The sequence below is a fragment of the Amphiprion ocellaris genome, chromosome 24, assembly GCF_022539595.1.
Source record: "Amphiprion ocellaris isolate individual 3 ecotype Okinawa chromosome 24, ASM2253959v1, whole genome shotgun sequence".
NCBI classification, from domain to species: Eukaryota; Metazoa; Chordata; class Actinopteri; family Pomacentridae; genus Amphiprion; species Amphiprion ocellaris.
Genome location: NC_072789.1, coordinates 10,526,126 through 10,546,724, shown reverse-complemented (window position 1 = coordinate 10,546,724; position 20,599 = coordinate 10,526,126). Strand labels below are relative to the sequence as shown.

Below are 20,599 nucleotides of genomic sequence, written 5' to 3'. Positions count from 1 at the left end.
TTTTTCACTTGTTCTATTGACTTGTTCTATTGGCACTGTGACAATCTCCTCATGCAAGTGTAACATCGGTCCAGAACTTAGATCATAACTGCTCTATTAAAATGGCTCTGCTAGTTACTGTGCAGCCTGAACAACTAAACGTGAACTGATCCGGAAAGGCTGTTAAACTCCTCTAGGCTAGTTTGCTTTTAGATTCTCTTCAACAGTTGTACAGAGAACGTTTCTGTCATTTTTGTTGCGAATGCTAATTTCTTCAGGTTTCTGGAGGTGATGCAATGAGAGAGAGAACTGTAATCTCTCAAAAGATGTGATGAGACGTAATGAAATCTTTTTTTCACTTATGTCAAGGTAAAAGTTCCTTGAAATACGTTTTTTTTTCTAGCTTTGAGAGGGGCATTTTTTCCAGTGTGCTTCACTTTACTGCTGAAGGAGCTGCTTTCAGCCAGAATGCAGAGCGAGTCAGGGTCAGCGAAGGGCTGCCATGGCGACCTCTCGGCTCGGCTGCTATTACACCACATGATGTAACTACACAGGTCATCTGCCCGTCCAGTCAGGGATTTTATCAGAAAATCATTTCATAACAACACAAACGGAGCCGGGGGGGGGAGTGTTATGACACGGCGCGTTATGACAGAGTGAATGGGGAGACAGTCAGAATGTAGATGGGTAAAAAAACACAGAAGCTGGATTGTCTGTGGTGTGTGAAACTGATCTAATTCAGTCCATGGTCACCTGGTTTAGTCTGGCTGAAAAAAGCAATATTTACTGTTCTGCAATTTAGGTGAACAGGATCTCCGTGTCCTCATCTCTCTTGGCATTTGTCTGAGATTGTGTGGCGAGGAGTTCAATCGTGTCTTGAGGCGGCGATACATCAAAAAGCCGCTTTGGCAAGAGTGGGTTTTTTTTCTCACTGGGTTTATAAAACAAATGCTGGGAATGCACATGAGGCAGCGTTGGTACACACTGTACTGAAAACATGCTCTCATACGCCCTGTGATGGATATCAGCGTTCGCCTCTGGGCTGCACTGTGCTACAGAAACACAACGACGTCACACACATTCACCAGAGCAGTAAACACAATCCGGTAAATAAGATCTAATGAGTCTTCATTGATTCTCAGGTGAAAAACTCAGATGTGGGCTGCAGCAGAGACGTGGAGGACGCTGAAGTAGTTATAGATAAATAAGCACAGAAATAATAATATCAATAATGTTAATCCTAACCAGAATTACAAGGCGAGCACCTAACATGTAATGACTTGCCATATAAACAACATGACGCCATAGATATAGAAAAAATAGATTAAAAATAGCAGCAGTAATTAGTCACAGCCAGCTGTTGATTGACCTACTTTTACTTGTTTTCTGGGGTTGAAAAAATGGCTAAATTTAAACATAATGGAATAAATAAAGAGGAATTTGTCAGCAAAAATGCAATAACTAGTTTCTCTGCAGTCTTTGGCTAAATTCATGTTATTTGTATGTTTATATGTATTTAATTAGACGTGTTTATTAAAATCGGTCATGTGTTTTCCCTGAACCCTTCAGGTTAACTAACACAATGAAGCAAGTTTTCAGAGAGTTCAAGTATGTAATATAGTGTTGCATTTATATGTAAGAGTGCCACTATAACAGCAATATAACAATATTTGTTCCGTTAGATCAATTTTGCATGAAAAATACAATGACATCATGTAAACAAAGTGGCACTTAGAGGGTTAAATTCCTTGAAAATAAATGAATATTTGCTAATTATGATCAGAACTGATGCTGGTGAAACAAAATGAGTCACTGAAAGTAAAATGTATCGGTATTACATGAAACTTTTATGTTGTGTTTTTTATTTTACATGGACATTTTTGTAATTAAGGTCTGGAATGTGAGTTAATTTTTTTAAAACCATTTAAAAATTCTTTAAAATTTTATTTCTTGCCATATATATATATATATATATATATATATATATATATATATATATATATATATATATAAAAATTAAAAAAAATTTTAAAAATTTTAAATAAAACTTTTAAGCAAAACTTTTAAGGAATTTTTGGAATTTTCTTCCTGAAGATTTTGCAAATTTTTCTAAATTTGGGGAAATTTTTTGCTGAATTTCTGGATTTTTTTTTTTCCGACAAGGGAACAATATTTTTTGGTGCCCGTAAATGAGGACAGCAGGAGGGTTTAAGGACCTCCGTGTAACTTTTACCTACGATTCCCATCATGCAACGCCCACAAATGTCCACATCTTTCAAACTTCCACTCTCAAGTTGACCACTTTGTTGTACAATCTCAGTTTTAATCTGAGATAGCCGTAATGACATGGCAGTGACTCCATCACTCCACAGCTGAGCAGCAATCTGATCGTCACCTGTAAAACCAGCTGACTGCTCCTTTAACTGCTCCTCTCTCAGTATTGGCTTTCACCTGGATCCTCCCTCCATTCATTGTCCTTTAGGAAATCTTACAGTCAGTGTAAATAACCAAGGGGAAGCTTTTGGGAAAACACAGATCTTAATGTGTCTGCGTCCAGGGTCTCTGCAGCCACATCCAGCAGCTCAGAGAGGAGGCTGACGCTCCACTTAATCATCGGCCATGTCGACAGGGGGATTTTAGCTCTATTACTCTGCCCAATTCTCTCTCTTTCCCTCTGTATCCCCATGCCAAAAGCTCACTCAGTCCTACACTAGCACACTACAAACTGCCCCCTCCTCCCCTCCCGGGCCTGCTGCGAGCTGATGCATGCCACGGAAGCAGTGACGTCAGTTGTTTACTGTCTTGTAGGTCGCCTCTCGTTGCAGTGCAGCAGCACATCCAGCAGGGCTTATGTAACTGCCCCGGCCTGCTGCACGACAGCACCACAGGCCTCTGCTGCAGAGTGTGTTTTTGGAGGTGGTGGATGGTGAGGGGGAGAAAAAGGGGTGTTGTGCTGCAGCCTGCAAAGCATCACCCACATGAGCGCAGGTGCATGCACATACTGTAGTGAGCGCACGCAGCCCAGCTTTTTCCTCTCCGCTGCACTGCATTGTGTGTGTGAAGTGAAAACAGAGGGTTCACTGCTGGAGCACATAGTAGCCCTCCTCCCCCCTTCCTCACCCCCTCCCTCCCCACACATATCCCAGCATCCTCCACTGCAGCAGCAGCAGCAGCAGCAGCAGAGAAGTAAACAACTCTGACTGGCTGTGACTCAGTGATCAGAGCCGTTGATCCTGAGCAGAGTCGAGTCGCCTCCTGCTGGCAGCAGGAAGTGAAGAGCAGCAGCTGAATGTGGGCTGCTGGGGAAGGGAAAGTAGAGCCAGGATCAAATCTGTTTACTAGAATGATGGTCTGTTGTTACTGATCTTATTTCTGTGCTTAAATGACAAAAAAACAAAAACAAACAAACAAAAAAAAAAAGCTCTGGGAAAATCCAAAACAAATCCAGTTCATAGAGGACCAGTTTTTTTCATTTCATCATACTAATACTAATGCCAGTACTTTTATGACTGCTGTTACTACTATGACTACTAATTCTTGTTAGTAGTAGTGTAATTAAATTCATATATGATAGTATATTTTTATTATTGTAATAATAATAATAATAATAATAATAATAATAATAATAATAATAATAATACTTTATTATTAAATTAAAAAAAATAAAATTAGGTCAAAATATTTAAATACATGACCCCTAAAAAAATCACTAACACAATGTTTAAATTAAGAATTTTGAGTTTTTATAACTTTAGACTAAAAACTATGAGGTAAAATTAAGAATTATTAATGCTAATACTACTACTAGTAGTAATTGTAGTAATTAGTGTTATTAGTAGTGTAATTAAATTCCTATTTGAGAGTTAGTCTGTATTTATTATTGGTAATATAATAATAGTAATAATATAAATAACAAAAAACAACAACAACAACAACAATAATAATAATGATAATAATAATAATAATAATAATGATAATAATAATAATAATAATAATAATAATAATAATAATAATAATAATAATAATTATTATTATTATTATTATTATTATTATTATTATTATTAATAATAATAATAATAATAATAATAATAATAATAATAATAATAATAATAATAATAATAATAATAATAATAATAATAACACATTTTAATAAATAAAAAATTAGGTCAAAATATTTAACTATATGACTAAATCACATGTTTAAACTGAGAATGTTGAGTTTTTATAAGTTTTGACAAAAAATTCTGGGTTAAAATTAATGTACTAAGTCAAAATGAGTAAAAATGTTACTTACTGTTTAGTGATCTTAACTTGAAAGTTCAAAAACACTGAAGCAAAAAAAAGTACGTTTCAAAAATACGTTTGATGTTCAAAATAATAATAATTATTTTCATTGTTCTTCTTCTTATTATTATTATTATTGTTGTTATTATTATTATTATTATTATTATTATTATTATTATTATTATTATTAGTGATAATTAGAATAATAGTTTTATATTATTGTTGTTGTTACAGCAGTAAATATATCTTTAATTGTCGCTGTACATCCACAGTTGCAAACAGTAAAGTGCATCAGTCAGAGGTATATAAATGAAGATAATTCTAGAAACATGATACCACACATACAAGGCATTTGTACATTTCAGGTTTTGACTGTTAAGTGCAGTTTTGGCTTTTGGGGAAAAACTGTTAGATTTTTTTTGCAAATAAGATTTTTGACTTTGCTCAAAATGGTCTAAATGTGTCACATTTCCTTTCAATTCTTTTTGTTGATTTGTATTTTAATGCTTATTGTATTATATAAAGCATTTGGAGTTGCAAAAAAAGTGACATACAAATAAATTAGATTTGTATTTCTTCCAACAAAGAAGAAAATTTCAAGGTATTAATTGGTCAACTACTGAATTTCATGCAAGACCTGAGTGCAGCATATAAGATATATGCTGGTGTATCCGATGGAATGTGAGGAAATCCGGGGTTATTTGGGAATACGGAACCATTCTGTCCACTCATCATCTCTAATCCTGTGGTGAGACGGTGGATATGAGCCAAAATGAAGTTTGTGTGAGAGGATCCCAGTGCATGCAGTGGTCGGGGATCAGGGATTTAGCTGCAGCTTATCAAGACCTCCACTCCTTTCATCTCCTTTACCTCACTCAGCTGCTTTGAATTTGTCGACTTAGTTTGAAAAAATAAAAAACAGATATTACTAGATGAAATTCCTACTGGAAAATATTGGAAGAAGACCCTCCAAAGCTTTCCAAGAGAAAGATCTAATTTGAAAAAGTATGATTTTGTAGCTGAGCAGCGCTGCTTGGTGTCACAGAAACCTCATGAAAAAAGAGAAATCGGGTAAATATACACTGCAAAACAATGAAAAACAAGCCGTGTGCTTTGCCAGTCAGTATATAACAACATTCAAATACACAGAGCTGCATTAAAACTCTGCTGTCTATAAAATGTCAAGTTGTTTTTCAGTGCTAATAATTGATATATCTGTTATATATTTTCCCATTAAACTTAAAAACAAGAATTAAGAGAATTGTGCAATATGACGGTATCTATGAATATGGATCTCATATCATGTAAATATAAATTTAGTTAAATTAATTAGCTTCTTGAGCACAGTTTTCCAGCACAGATTAGGGTTGAGGCATAGAGTAACTGATGATACAATGCAATCCAAGTACACTGCATTACATTAAAAAACAATCATACATTGTGATACATGACAATATCTGTGGAACTGAAGCAGAAAAAAAAATCCCCTTAAAAAAATACAAGAATATCTATTTACTCCTTAAACTGTGGGGTCAATCAATTTCATAGCAATAAATAAATAAATAAATGCATACATACTAAAATATAATAAATTAAAATAAAATAAGATAAAATATAATAAAAAATAAAATAAAATAAAATAAAATAAAATTAAATTAAATTAAATTAAATTAAATTAAATTAAATTAAATTAGACTAAATTAAATTAAATTAAATTAAATTGATATCTGGTTCCAGTGTAGAGATGCTGTACTGAACCCTTTGAACAGATTATATCTAGTGTAAAATATGTCATAGAAAAGAACATAGTGCCGCTGTTATCTCAATTATTGTGAGCAGTCGATATGTTACTTCTGATATTTAGACTTTAAAAAAAAAAAGTAATTCTGGACAATTCCTCTATTTAGTTTTTATATTTATGTATAACAGAAGTGAACAGGTAAGGACAAGTTTGCATAAATATATAACTTCCTCATGAAAACACATTACAAAAGGGGATAAATTATATTTTTAGTAGATTATAAATACAATAAGTACTTGTTAACATTGTGTGTGTGTGTGTGTATGTGTGTGTGTGTGTGTGTGCGTGCCTGTGTGTGTAATATGTAAATGTGACCTGAGGCCTTAGTGAATAAAACATAAGTTATTGGTTTTCATCTTTTTTCATGTGTGTTGCGTTCATTTTAACATAAATAAATTCCAGTGAGATGCTTTAGGATCCCTCCTCCCACACTCAGGTCAGAGGTGGAGGTCTGAACATCACCTCTGATCCTGGAGGACGTTCACAGTCACGCACCCTCAACCTGCCATTAAACTATGCAAAAAAAAGCCCTGAAGTCCACGAGATATGACAGCTGAGGGACTCACATTTATGAAAAACGAGAATCAGGCACTAAGTTTGTTTAAATGAACCCTGTGTGGGCAAAAGAATGTGACCTACGTTTGGTGGAATCCACATAAGCAGAAGCACTGAATGCTGTTGATTGGACACATGACATCGCTGGAATGATTTCATGTTATTTTACAAGTGACTGCGTGTACTTGGAAATCTACCAGCCACCACCTAATGGAGCGAGGGTCAAAACAAGTTTGTAATGGAAACACAGCAAAAGGCTTTAAGTAGTGAAGCTGTTAACCAGAGATGAGCAGGAAACAAATAGTTTTTGGGGCCTTAAATGGCTCTTCTGAAAACACTTTAGAACAACTACTGTTCTTAAACATATATATATATATATATATATATATATATATATATATATATGTGTGTGTGTGTATATTTATATACACACACACACACACACACACACACACACACACACACACACACACACACACACACACATATATATATATATATATATATACATATAGTTTATTCCATTATTTTTTGCTCTTTTTTTCTATATTTGGGTCTTACAGGATTAAAGGACATATTCTATAGCACTACATCAGTCAAACTTCACCTGAAATGCATTTTTTTGTGAAATGCACAATCATCAGTATTACTCTTCGGAAGGAGCCTGTCTTCACTGTCGGGTTTTCTATAACCTGCTGCCACCAGACTCTGATCCATAAATGTCTTACATAATGATTACAGAGAAGAGAAACGCCTTCTTGTGGCCAACAAATGAATTCTTATCTTGTACTCCCAGCCTACTCCTGCCTCAGACCCAGGATGGTAAACAACCTCAGCACTGCAGCGACTCACTGCTGCCCTCTTCTGGCCAATACGCGGAAAGCAGAAGATTTTCTCCAGTTTAATTTGGACCAGTCTACTGAAAGTCAGAGTGAAACTGCAGCATTGGCATTAAATCTATTGAAACAAGTGAAAAAACTCCAGAGTAATCTTTGTCTTTATCACCTGCAGGATTATAATTGTCTCCAAAATGATCTCCTCAACAGGAAACTGCTTCAAAACTCAGCTGCAGTGTGTTGATTGAGACCAGAAGAACTCACATTACACCAGATTTAAAGCCTCTGCACTGCTGCCTGTCTGTTTGGGTTTTAAGAGCCTTTCATTGGTTTATAAAACTCTTAATGTTTGTTGTTTTATCTGTTTTTCGGACTTTCTGTTGTACGATGAACATCCCAGAACTCTCAGGTCTTTTTTGTTTTATTAATTTCTTTTAATTCAACCCAAATTAAGGAAAAGACTCACAGTGAGGCATCTTCTGGTAATTATGCAACCTTCCTAAAGACCTGAGGGCAGTAGAGCGTTGATATGTTTGAAAGCAAATGTAAGACACACCTTTATAGAATGGCTTTTAATTGATTTGGTGTGCTTTTGCTTGTTTTTTTGACTGTTTATTTATCTATTTAGGCCTGTTTTATTTTTTAAAAACCACCTGACTTCGTTGTTATTGCTTTATTTTGCTATTCTGAATTTTTTGACTAATTTTTCCTCCTCTGTTTCCTCATTGCATTTATTTACATGGCCTTCTTTCAGTTCTTTAAATTTTACTGAATTCTTCATTCATAATTTAATGTTTCTGGAAATATTGTTTGTGTGTTTTTAAAGTTATTTCCTTTGTTCTGTAAATCACGTTCAGTTTTAAAGTCATGTCTTATTGGACAATAATAGTATGTGCACAAGTATGGAAGAATAATAATAGTCAAATAAACGCCGCTGGGAATAGGAACAGAACTTCCGCTCTTGTTTCTAGGGGAACGTTTTCCTTGCAGGACCTACTTTAAATTCCAGGAAATGTCAACATGTAGTCGTCTGTGATTCTGACAGTTTTTATCTTTACTTTGGTGGCCTGAAGGAAGACGGTAACAGGTAAATATTTTATCTGTCATTACTTCTGATAAAACGTGTCAAAACTGTGTCTAAAACTGAGCTGAAATAAAACGCGTCGTAGTTTGGCGCTGAATTTATTAACGTCCGGCTTTATGTGAACACAATACAACTCTAAGCTGCCTTTAGAAACACTAAATGGGTTTTAAATTACAAAATTTTGTTAGTATATGTTGGTTATTTTTACGGATAGACATGTCCGGACAAACTGAACGTCTTATGACAAGGAAAACTCGAGAAAATAAACATGAATTGGTTGTTCATTTAAATATATTTCTAAGTACGCAGTGTAAATATAACAAACTCATTTCAATGTATCAGATTTAATATAAATGTATTAACTACAAACAAGTTTTGATTGTTGGTCTTCCTGGTTGTGTGTCAGCTGAAGGTGTTTACAGACATGTCAGAACATGTCTGATAGATCCAACAACCTGCAGCTGAACACTAGTGGTGTGCGATACTGCAAGATTTGGTATCGATCCGATACCAAATAAATACAGGGCCAGTATCGCCGATACTGATACCGATACTCCAGACTATTTTTTTGAGTAGTTGGTAGGTTTAGAACAAAAGTTAGGTGCTGTATATGGTTGTCTATGTCGTAGTTTCTCTTAAACCTCAAGGATGTGTAGATGTTGAAGAAAACGTCCATTGACACTGTTACGTTTATAATATAATTTATTACATAAATAAGACAGCATCTGAACAGGCACCATGGTCTGCCTGTGGAGAGTTTCCCAGCCAATATGAAAATCCCACTTGAACAAAGGGCTGGTGGTCATTTTATACCCTCTGGTAAAGGATAGAATTACAACATCTGGTTTAAACCCCTACTCAAGAACAACACCTCCTCAGACAAAAACCCCCTACTCTGCACATTCCTAAGGGTCACAGGTCAGCTATAGGTTAACAGTGGACCCCAATGTCAACACAGCATAGGGTTTCTGGAGCCGAAAACACATTCCTCAGTACTTACTACCACCTGTTAGTTAAAAGTTCACTCTATGGTCAACAACTATCAGAACTCATATCAGATCAGATACTACATCTACATCTGGAATGACGATGGGGTTGTAAATGCTTACAGGGTTTAAGAATCAGACTAATTCCTGAGTAGGTTTTCTGTGGGTCAAGCGAGGAAGAATCTGGGGTATCAATGAAATCACAAAGTGAGGGATAACCTCCTTAAACAGTGTTCATTTTTGACCGTTTGGTCGATATTTGTGCAATACATCTGTCACTGAAATAGAAATGCTCTTTTAAGATGCATTTTTAAATTTTTTTTTGCACAGTTACTTTTGTAATGTTGAATATGAAAAAATTTCCCCCCTGTGGTTATTGTCTTTGATAATAAAGCATGACAGACATTGTCAGTTCGTCTCACCCACCTGGTCCCCCTAGTTAGAGGTGAAACACTTCACTAGCAGAACGTTTGCTTATTGACAGACGCTACATTTACCAATGTTCCCTAAACACCTCACAGTGCAAACTGCGGTAGATGCTGCTCAGACGGCGCTAGTCTTTGTCATTGGCATACAAGAGAGAAACTGAAAATAAAATATCAATCTTATTACACTGATATCAATATGATTGATATTTGAATCAATCTGCCCACCTCTACAGACCAGTTAGTAACACAGATCTAAGTTCTCACTAACTACATTATTCTAACTCCAGCTGGTTATTTGACAACAGCAGTGACTGTCATCCTGCAGTGTTAAAACTCAAACATTTAATTTTACAGATTAATTCTTGTTTGAAAAGTCATATACTCTGTCGATTAATTGACTCATCGTTTCAAACTTTAGCCTAACAGCAAAGTCAACTAACGTGCTGATTTTTGTCATGTTGATGTGTTTTACAGATTTTATCATGGAGGGAACTTCCAAAAGTGACACTGCCAGTCAGCCGTCTGTCGCTGCTCAGGTTCCTTTTATTCACTTGTGCACCACTTTAGAGAAAATCCAGAAGGCTAAACTCCGTCCAGATAAATCCAAGATCCTTCGAGATTTTATTGAGTCATGGCGGAATTTTCATTCAGCCCTCCACAAAAGAAACCCCAAAACTACAGACTCCTTCTATCCTTCCATGCGTCTCATAGTTCCCTCTTTCGAACGAGAGCGAATGGCGTATGGCATCAAAGAGAGCATGCTGGCTAAACTCTACATCGACGTATTAGGTCTCCCAAAGAATGGCCCAGAGGCCAATAAACTACTGAACTACCGAGCTCCGACCACATCCCAGGGAGAAGCTGGAGACTTTGCTGGCATGGCGTACTTTGTGCTAAAGAAACGATGCACCAGCCAAGGAAACCTAAGCATCAAGGAGGTCAACGACTTCCTGGACTCAGTGGCTATGAACAACGCTGGCAAGAAGAAGGATCTTGTGAAGAAGAGTCTGCTGCACCTCATCACCCAGAGTACAGCTCTAGAGCAGAAGTGGCTCATTAGAATGATCCTGAAGGACATGAAGCTCGGGATCAGTAAGGAAACTGTGCTCCAAGTCTTCCACCCCGACGCTGCTGAGCTCTACAACGTCAACACCGACCTGAACAAGGTGTGCCAGCAGCTCCACAACCCCTCCGTGTCCTTAAGTGAAGTTTCTATCGGACTTTTCTCTGCTTTCAAGCCGATGTTGGCAGCTGTAGCTAACATCCGCAATGTGGAAAAGCAGATGGGCAACAGTCCTTTTTTCATTCAGACCAAACTGGATGGGGAGAGAATTCAGCTGCACAAGGACGGAGATGTGTACAAGTACTTCAGCCGAAATGCTTATGAGTACACGCAGCAGTTTGGAGGATCTCCACTGGAGGGATCGCTGACACCTTATATTCACAACGTCTTTAAAAGCCATGTCGTCAACTGTATCCTGGACGGTGAGATGATGGCGTACAACCCGGCAGCGGAGACCTTCATGCAGAAAGGGAGCAAATTCGACATCAAGAGGCTGATGGACGACTCTGAGTTACAGACATGCTTCTGTGTGTTCGACGTGCTGTTGATCAATGACCGGAAACTTGGAAAGGAAACGCTGAAGAAACGCTACGAGACCCTTCAGACAGTTTTCACCCCAGTCAAAGGACGGATCCATCTGGTACCAAAGACCGAAGCCAGAACCATGCAGGAGGTGGTGAACGCTCTTAATGACGCTATTGACAGCAGAGACGAGGGCATCATGGTGAAGGATCCTTCATCCATCTACAAGCCTGACAAACGAGGGGAAGGATGGCTGAAAATAAAGCCAGAATATGTGGACGGCTTGATGGATGAGCTTGACCTGCTGATTGTTGGTGGCTACTGGGGCAAAGGGAGACGTGGAGGCATGATGTCCCATTTCTTATGTGCTGTTGCCGAAGCTCCGAAGCCTGGCGAGAAACCTTCAGTTTTCCACACCCTCTGTCGCATTGGCTCCGGCTACACCATGAAAGAACTCTACGACCTTGGTTTGAAGCTCGCCAAGCACTGGAAGGTGTACCGGAAAAACGACCCTCCAGCATCCATCCTGTGTGGAACAGAGAAACCAGAAGTCTACATTGAACCCTGCAACTCCGTCATCATCCAGGTTAAAGCTGCAGAGATAGTCGGAAGTGACATGTACAAAACCAACTGCACCCTGCGCTTCCCCAGGATCGAGAAGATCCGAGACGACAAGGAGTGGCACCAGTGCATGACTCTGGCTGAGCTGGATCAGTTCCGCAGCAAGGCGTCGGGGAAACTCGCCTCGCGGCACCTTCGCATTGACAACGACGAACCACAGAAGAAGAAGCGCAAGATGCCGGCCAAATCCAAGAAGGTTCCCGGGATCATCGACCACTTCAAACCTCAGGACCTCTCCGGGGTCAACAAGGAGACGGATATGTTTGAGGATGTGGAGTTTTGCATCCTGAACGGCACCGAGGATCACCCTAAATCTGAGCTGGAAAAGGGCGTGGCCAGGTAACATGACAACTCTGAAAATTGCCTTTTCAGTAGCTGTTGTTGATTTAGAAATTAGAATGAGGACAGTGGAAGCTAGTGCTGGCCCGAATAGCAATTTCTTGGCTCCGGATATTCGGCCCCGATTAATGCCGAATATCGGAATATTCGGATCAGTTCGTAACGTTCGCCGGGGGGGGTGAAGAAAAGAGATGAATGAACTAGTCGAATACCCCTGGAAGGTGGTGGTGGTGGTGGGGGTTCCAAATATTCGGATACCACCGTAGCGATCAAATATTCGGGTCCAGCCCTAGTGGAAACATAATCCTACATTATAATCTTTTGGTGGATATAGCAAGCTGCTGCCAACAATTGCGTTTTTAAATGTCTAGCAGACCCAAAGCAACAATTGCATCAATTTCATATCATGTTTCAGGTCTTCAATCAACATATGTCCAATAATATAGTTCTGGTTTGGTCTCTAGCTAAAGTTGGATGCCAGAAAACCAAAACATTAAGCTGAAAGATGCAAAAATGTTCCATAGAATTAATGGGAACTGCAGCGTCTTGTGTACTTCACTGGAGTTTCATCACTTTTGTATACAAATAGTCATATGATCCATTGTTGACATAAAAATATTGATTATAGCAGCTTAAAAGGGAGAGCATGTTGCTGAACAGAAGCCACTGTGGCCACAATCTGGCTCAGTAATATCAGTAAACAGCAATGTTTATCTAATTTTAGCAAACATTAGTCACCATAAACTATTGATCATGCCAGAACAAGTCAGGCAGAGGCAGTAAAATGATGCACTTGCTTGGTTTTCATCATGTTCTTTCTTCCTTAGTGTCATGGAAACATGTTTTTAAGTAGCTTTTAACAAATGACTGATTGCTGATGTCGTTTCCTGTTAGGTGCGGAGGTATCGTGGTTCAGAACCCGGGCCGGGACACCTACTGCGTGATCGCTGGTGTGGAGAACATGCGCGTGAAGAACCTGATTTCATCCAACCAGCATGACATAGTTTGGGCCGCCTGGCTGCTGGAGTGTCTGGAACAGAAGGAGGTGGTTCCATGGCAACCACGACACATGATCCACATGTCGCCCTCCACCAGGGAGCACTTCGCCAAAGAGTACGATGGCTTCGGCGACAGCTTCTTCGTGGACACGGACGAGCAGCAGCTGCGGGAGGTGTTCAGCCGGATCAGCAGCGCGGACGCTTCGGTGAACGTCGGACAGGTGGAGGAACGTTACAGCTGGAGCGATCTCCCCACCAGCATGTTCAGACCCTTCACCGCTTACATGGACAGCTACGCCGACATAGGAGACCCAAAAAGTGCCATAGCTGCCTCCTGTCTGGACATCAGGGCGCTGGAGTTTCGCTACCACGGAGGGACGGTGGTGAAGAAGCTGGAGGAAGGAGTTTCACATGTCGTCATCACCGAGGAAACCAGACTTCTGGATTTACGGACTCTGAGGCGCTGCTTCAAGAAGAAGTTTAAGATAGTTAGAGACACGTGGGTGACGGAATCCATCGAAGCCGGTTATCTGATGAATGACAGCGACTACTTGGTTTGAAGAGTCTCCTGATTTTAAGTCAACACTGGAGAAAAAAAAATCTCTTTTAGCATTTTAATTAAGTCCCAATGAGATTAGCAAGAAAGTAATAAAAGTTGTAGCATAAAATGACAGAGAATTTTACCTCTCAGGGTCTTCACACAATCATCACTGTATGAGTTTTATCTTTGGTGTTCTTAATAAGTGCTTGTTTTTCATGGTCTGCTGTAAAAATCAGAAAAGTAATCATTGGTTTTTCAATTTTGAAAGTATTCTGATAGTTTTTTCTCTCAATTTTCCCCCTTCAAGTTTTTATCTGAGTAGTTATTGAAACATTTTTTGGAATAAAAAGAACATTTTGTACATAAGGGAAAATGGAAGGTTTAATTCAAGCAACTCTGTGTATGATTTCAGTGAATAATCCGCCTTAGTGGGCAGCAATGCTTCACCATAATGATCCCTCCATTGTAAAGGCTGCTCTGGTTATTTGGCGTTGCACTGCATGAAGGTTGGAGGACTTGTTAGAAACAGATTTAGAAAATAAAGCTAACAATGAAAGCTACACAAATATCTTGACCTATCAGACAGTATCTCATAATACATCTGTGTCTTTCATAATACAAAAATTTCTTTCATTAGACGCTTCTGGCCCCAAATACCCTTTTTTTTTTTTTTTTTTTACTACTCTAGTTAGTTTGGGATTAAATTAACCCAGATTTTTTTAACTCAAATTAACCCAGATTATTTAAAGCTCACAATGTCCCTTATCTTTAAACTCAAACTAAATCAGAGTTCTTAAGCTTAAATGAACCCTGATTTTTCTTTTTTTTCCTTTCACATGATTTATGACAGCTGAAGTTAACCCTGATCTTTTAGTTTAAGTTTCCCAGATTTTTGTTTAAAGCTCAAGATGCCCCTTATTTTTAAGCTGAAACTCAACCAAACTTTTTAAGCTCAAAATAACCCTGATTTGTTTAAGCTTCAATCAGTGATGTTTTATTACAGCTTAAGTTACCAGGATTTTTTAAAAGCTCCCAGTGCCCTTTGTTTTTAAGCTTAAGTTAACTCTTATTGTTAAGCTTGAACCAAATTTAATTTTCAAGCTTAAATGAAGCCTGGTTTGTTTACGCATAAACTAGCCCTGATCTATAGGACTAAGTTACCTTTTTTTTTGAAAGCTTAAATTAACTCTGATTTTGAGCTTGAGTTAACTCTGATTTAAAGCTGAGGTTGAACTTTAGATAACTCAGGTTTTTAAGCTCAAGTTAATCACGTTTTTTTTTTTTTTTTTTGAAACTGAAACGAACTTTCCTCTTTTCTAAAAAAGTTAACTTTTAAATTAACTGATTTTGAGCTTAGGTTAACTCTGATTTTTAGTTTAAGTTAACTGTGATTTTGAGCTTCATGAAACTCTGATTTTGAGCTTAAATTATCTCTGATTTTGAGCTTAGATTAACTCTGATTTTGAGGTAAAGTTAACTCTGATTTTGAACTTCAGATAACTGACTTTTAAGCTCAAGTTAATCATGATTTTTTAAAGCTTAAGCTGATTCTGATTATTGAACTTCAGTTATCCCTCTTTTTTTTTTTCAAAATTTGGAGCACTCCCTTCAAAGTCGTAAAAGACATCACATGATTGTTGTTTGTTATGAGTGAAATAAACTTAAAACCCTTTTAATATGAAAAAGAACCAAGAAAATGTGTCGTAAACAGTTTTGGTGCCTTTGTGCTTTCATGTCATTACATATTAAGTACAACTCTAATAAAGGTCTTGAAGTGGTTTGAAATACAAGTGTGATTTGCATCTAAAATTGGTGTTAAACTTAAAAGAAGCATCTTGTATGAAGTGGTGGCCTTTGCTACAGCTCTTCAGTGACTACTAGAGAGGGACACCACGGGGGTACGTTAAAACCGGTTCAGCTCAAGGCCTTCTAACAAAGATGTCGCCATGTTTTCCTGTCTTCAGAAATGTCACCAGAGCGTCGTGGGACTCATTGATATGTTATAACCTTCATTACCGTCGTCTCTGGGGTGCAGGTAGCTGCCTGTGGCGTCCTGGGCTTTGTTATCAGTAAATGCCGCATGAATACATTTTCAAAGTAAAGCTGATGAGCTACCTATACCGAGAATAACGGCTGTGGTCGACATGTTGTACGCTTCCCTGTTGGCTTTTGTGCTTTCTGTCACTTCATTGTTAAACAAATTCATTAACTTGCACCGTTCTTCGAATGTCTTAGCAAAGTGTTCGGCCCAAAAGCAGCACTAAAGTATGAGCAGAACCATCCTCATTACTGGTTAAGAACTATTCCCTGCCTCAGTAAGCACTCTGGAAGCCGTCGCCCACTCTGGACTATTTCCAGGTGATGCAGAGTGAGCGTTTGAGTGACAGCCTTTAATTAGAGCTACTCAACCAGTGCTTATTCCTGCGTGGCTTTGTGAGCGTGAAGTGTCATTGCAGCGCTCCTGAGAAGCCCAACCACTGGTCATCTGAAAGGACCTCCAGGAGCAGATTATCAGCGCCGAGGATCTGGAGAGGAAAACAGAAGCAGTAAAGCTGGCATTGCAGGAAAAAAAACCCACGTCCTAATGGGATAAATGCTCTAATTAAGCCGGCCGGAGCTGTTGGGCAACAGGTCGCGGCAACACTGGACACAGAGCAGAAACAACATGGTTTGGAAGCAGCTCCAGACAACCAGCGGCTGCGTCCACTCAGCTGAAACAAATGAGCTCCTGAGGAGACCAAACAGAGGCTGCAGGGAAGGTTTGTCTGCAGCAGTTAGCTCGACCCACCCTCCATGAGGCGAATGCACGTTATTTTAGGGCCTCATGCATAAATAAATGCTTGCGGTTTGTCAGGAATAACTGAAAAGTAATAAGTGGGTCGATGAGCAGAGCCACAGGTGAGCTGGTGTGCTGGAGCTGCATGAAGCAACAGGCCGGAACTTTATAGACCTGCACATTTAAGAAGCAGAGTCACACTGAAGCCATTTTAAATCAGGAAGGGAACATTTTCCTGGAATAAACTTCAAAATATGCAACTTTTATGCACATTTTTTGAGTTTTTAGGGGTTGAACTCCACATTAGTGATGAGAAAATGTATCTAAAACACATTCTGATTTACAAAATACATCACAACTTGCACTTTTGATAACTGCTAGCTGTGATTTTATTTGATTTCAGTGGGTTGAAACATGCAAAAAGCGTTGTTGTGTCCTTTCTTTTGATGAAACCAGGTGAGCAAACCTGCCTGACTGTCAGGTTAGCCTCAATAAACGCTATAAAAGATCTGCTGGTGACAAATTACAAAATAAAACATCTGTTTCAAAGTCTTCTGAGGCATTCAGCACGTTTAGTGTCCACTATTAGAGCTGCTTGGTGTTATTAAAAGCGATTGTTTTTTTCTTCATTTGTTGTCTCACAAACTTGGAGACTTAAAAAATGTGTTTATTTTGTGAAGCTCTTAAAGTTTGAAGCCAGAAATCCAACATCTGAGAGCGGATTTCTGTGTTTCTGACTTGACGCGCCTCTGGAGCGACAGATGCGGTGGCTGTGGTGCGCGCGCATAACGTCAGAGGCGGAGAAGTTTCGTCAGGCTCGCGAGATTAAGTAGCACCGTACCGGATGTTGGACTGGATTACTTACAAAATAAAATAAGATCTGTGACTTGTTACATGAATGATAGGAAATTTTGCTCTCCTTCAGTATGCGTTAAACTTAATCCCCCTTAATGATTTGAGTTTATAGCCCATTAGATGTATTTGCAAATTTGCAATGTGAGCAGCTATTTCATGTAAACAAAAAAAGGAAAATCAAATTCTAAATTGATTTTTAAACAAATTGTGAAGTTAGATTGTGAGAGCCCACATAAGGGACCTTCTGTTCTTTCTTAAACCTTTAATTTGTCATTCTGGATGGATTATTATTTTATCATCAGAATCGGCATTAAGTAAAGTACATAGAAGTTAAACCCTCATTTAAATTCATTTAACCTGTTGCCATTATTTAAATGAATGTTTGTTTAGTGTGCAAATACTCTCATACTCTGAGAGCAAAACAAAAATGAATATTATGTACACATAATCTTTCTAGTTTGCAGCCTATTTTTAAGCCTTTTGCCTCCAATTTGCTATTTGGCCACACAAAAAACTGTCAAATTTCACTCTCTAGAATGTAATTTGTAATTGTGCAATATTCTTATTCTTATTATTCTTAATCTTATTGTTTCAGCCTGGAACAGTTGCACAATACATTTCACTGCACATTATACTACGTATAATTGTGTTTGTAATAAATAAAGGCCTTGAATCTTGAATCTTAATGTTTTTCTACATATAGAATAACACTTTGCAATATTGTTATGATCCACGTTGAGAAGAATCCATGCAATTGCCTGGGATTTCTACATATGGAGGAATGTGTTTATTATTATTTTATGTATATTTATTTATGTTCCCTACATTCTGGCACAATCCTCCTTGCTAGTGTTACACATTTCCCTGCATTGGAATAAATAAAGACTGATCTTAATTTTTTCTTCTAGTACAACGGTTTGTTTTGGGAAACAAAAAACAGCATTTGATTGAATTAGAACTCCACTGAAAGGACAGAAAAGTAATCCCACAGAGGGAGGCGGTGTATTCAGTTTACGACCTTTATTTTGAAAGCTTCGACCGGAACCTTCTCCGCTCGTCGCCGCCGCTGTGACGCGGCTTCCAGCAAACACACACCGTCTCTTGGCGAACATGGCGGCAACTTGACGGCAGCGAGATGAAGACGGCGAGGGCTTGAAAAAGACAAGAGGTCTGTTTCCCGGCTGTAGGCCCAAACCGCCGACACAAAGCCACACAGCTTCGCCATGTTGGAAGACGACAGCAGCCTTGTCCCTGCACGACCGAGGCCGGGGGAAACGTAAACGCGTCGGTGAGTGTTTCTAAAAACGGAGTCGAGGCTGCGCAGAGGAGCGGCGCGGCGCGGAGCTCAGGGCGGGCGGGAGGACAGCGGCTTCACCGGTCAGCCATGGAGGATGCGGCCCGTCTGATTTCCCAGCCGGCCCGTTTTCATGGGAATTAGCGCCGTTAGCGGAGAGCAGCCCGGACGAGCCAGCAGCCGACACCTGAGGGGGGGACAGCGCGAAGCGGACCCGACGTCAATGACTGTTGCGGCAGAGGAGCCCCCACGGTGGAGTCGGCCGGTTCCCGAAATATGACCAGGGGTGCTGGGACGTGTTGGCAGCAAGAAGATGACGACGGCTTCCAAATCTGGCTAGAGCCCCCCCGAGACAACCAAAAGCCATTCACCGACTCCGAGAGGGCGCAGAGATGGCGACTGTCCTTGGCATCCCTCCTGTTCCTCACCATCCTCCTCTCTGATCACCTGTGGTTCTGCGCCGAGGCCAAGCTGGCCCGGACCCGGGACAAGTTCGCCTCCTCCTCCCACCTCCTCCTCTCCCCCCAGACCCACTCAGCACACAGCAGCCTCAGAGGAAACCCAGATGCTATTTTTATAGGAAACTCTACCAAACATTTGTGGCGCCTCGAAACTTGCCACCGGGACAGTTTGTCTAAAGACTGCTTCACTTTCGCGGACGCCGACCATTTGTGCAGGGGCCTTTCCGACCGAGAGGGGACGCGGGCTGTAAATATGAGCGATTTGTACCTTTCCTTTTGTAACTCCTACTCCCTGCTGGATTTGTTCTACGGGTCCACCAGTCCGGACAATTTGAACTGCAGCCTGGACGTGCTGGGGGACGGGGACACGACCAGGTGCAGCCTGTGCGTCCAGGCGTACCAGCGCTACGACCAGCACGCCCAGGAGAAATACGAGGACTTTGAGCTCCTGACTCAGAAATACGAGCCGGCGGGCTACTCGGTGAGGACGTGCATGGAGCAGTGCAAGGTAGGAAATGTCAGAAATTTTTTATTTTTTTTAAAGGGGGAGGTGGGAGGCGGTGGAGGGGGTGATGTGGTGGCCATCTGTTGATTTGGGCCCGGATAGATGCCAGCCTCGGTCCTCCTCCTCCTCCTCCTCCTCCTCCTCCTCCTCCTTCTGTCGCCATGGAGACGGATGACAGATTCAAGGAGACTCCGGGGCTCATGTTCATTCATCTCCTCTTTGTGTTGGGTGCTGATGTGCCGATGTGTTCTGGTTCTGTCTTAGCTCATGAGAGGGGGTTAAAAAAAAGGCTAAAAAAAAAGCCGAAGTGTTTGCTGTCGCAGGCCGCCAGGTGTTCATCATGGCCGCCCCACTCCATATCGAGAGCGTTTCATCAAAGTCAAGAGGTGGTTTCCCTGCTTAATGTGTTTGCTCATTACCAGGCCTCACGCAGGCCTCCTCTTTCTTTTTTTTCTTTTCTTTTTTTTTTTTTTTTTTATTGCCGGAGCTGTGTTTACCGGAGTAGCACGGCGGACAGCTCCGAGCCCAGCAGCCGCTCAATGAGCCTCATCTCCGGGGCTCCATTCACAGAAGCAACCAATCCCCGCCGGCCTCCATTCAGCCAACCAGGGGAGGGAGTCTTACTAAATCACACCAGGTCATCTGAATGCTGCTAATATTCAAACCGTTTT

At 40.0% G+C, this 20,599-nt stretch overlaps 2 protein-coding genes across 2 annotated transcripts in view; both read left to right on the top strand.

Annotated features, from left to right (window-relative positions):
• The first annotated feature begins 8,390 nt into the window (after positions 1-8,390).
• lig4 (ligase IV, DNA, ATP-dependent) lies at positions 8,391-15,816 on the top strand. Its single transcript, XM_023267213.3, has 3 exons — positions 8,391-8,542; positions 10,428-12,498; positions 13,393-15,816. Exons 2-3 carry the CDS (start codon positions 10,436-10,438, stop codon positions 14,054-14,056), a joined length of 2,727 nt encoding a protein of 908 aa, XP_023122981.1. The 5' UTR covers positions 8,391-8,542; positions 10,428-10,435; the 3' UTR covers positions 14,057-15,816.
• A 2,929-nt stretch (positions 15,817-18,745) lies between these two features.
• nalf1a (NALCN channel auxiliary factor 1a) overlaps positions 18,746-20,599 on the top strand; it is a 46,645-nt gene continuing 44,791 nt past the window's right edge. Inside the window, exon 1 of the mRNA XM_023267212.3 lies at positions 18,746-19,931. Within this exon, the coding sequence (XP_023122980.1) occupies positions 19,239-19,931 (693 nt within the window). The 5' untranslated portion in view covers positions 18,746-19,238. The remainder of the gene's footprint in view (positions 19,932-20,599) is intronic.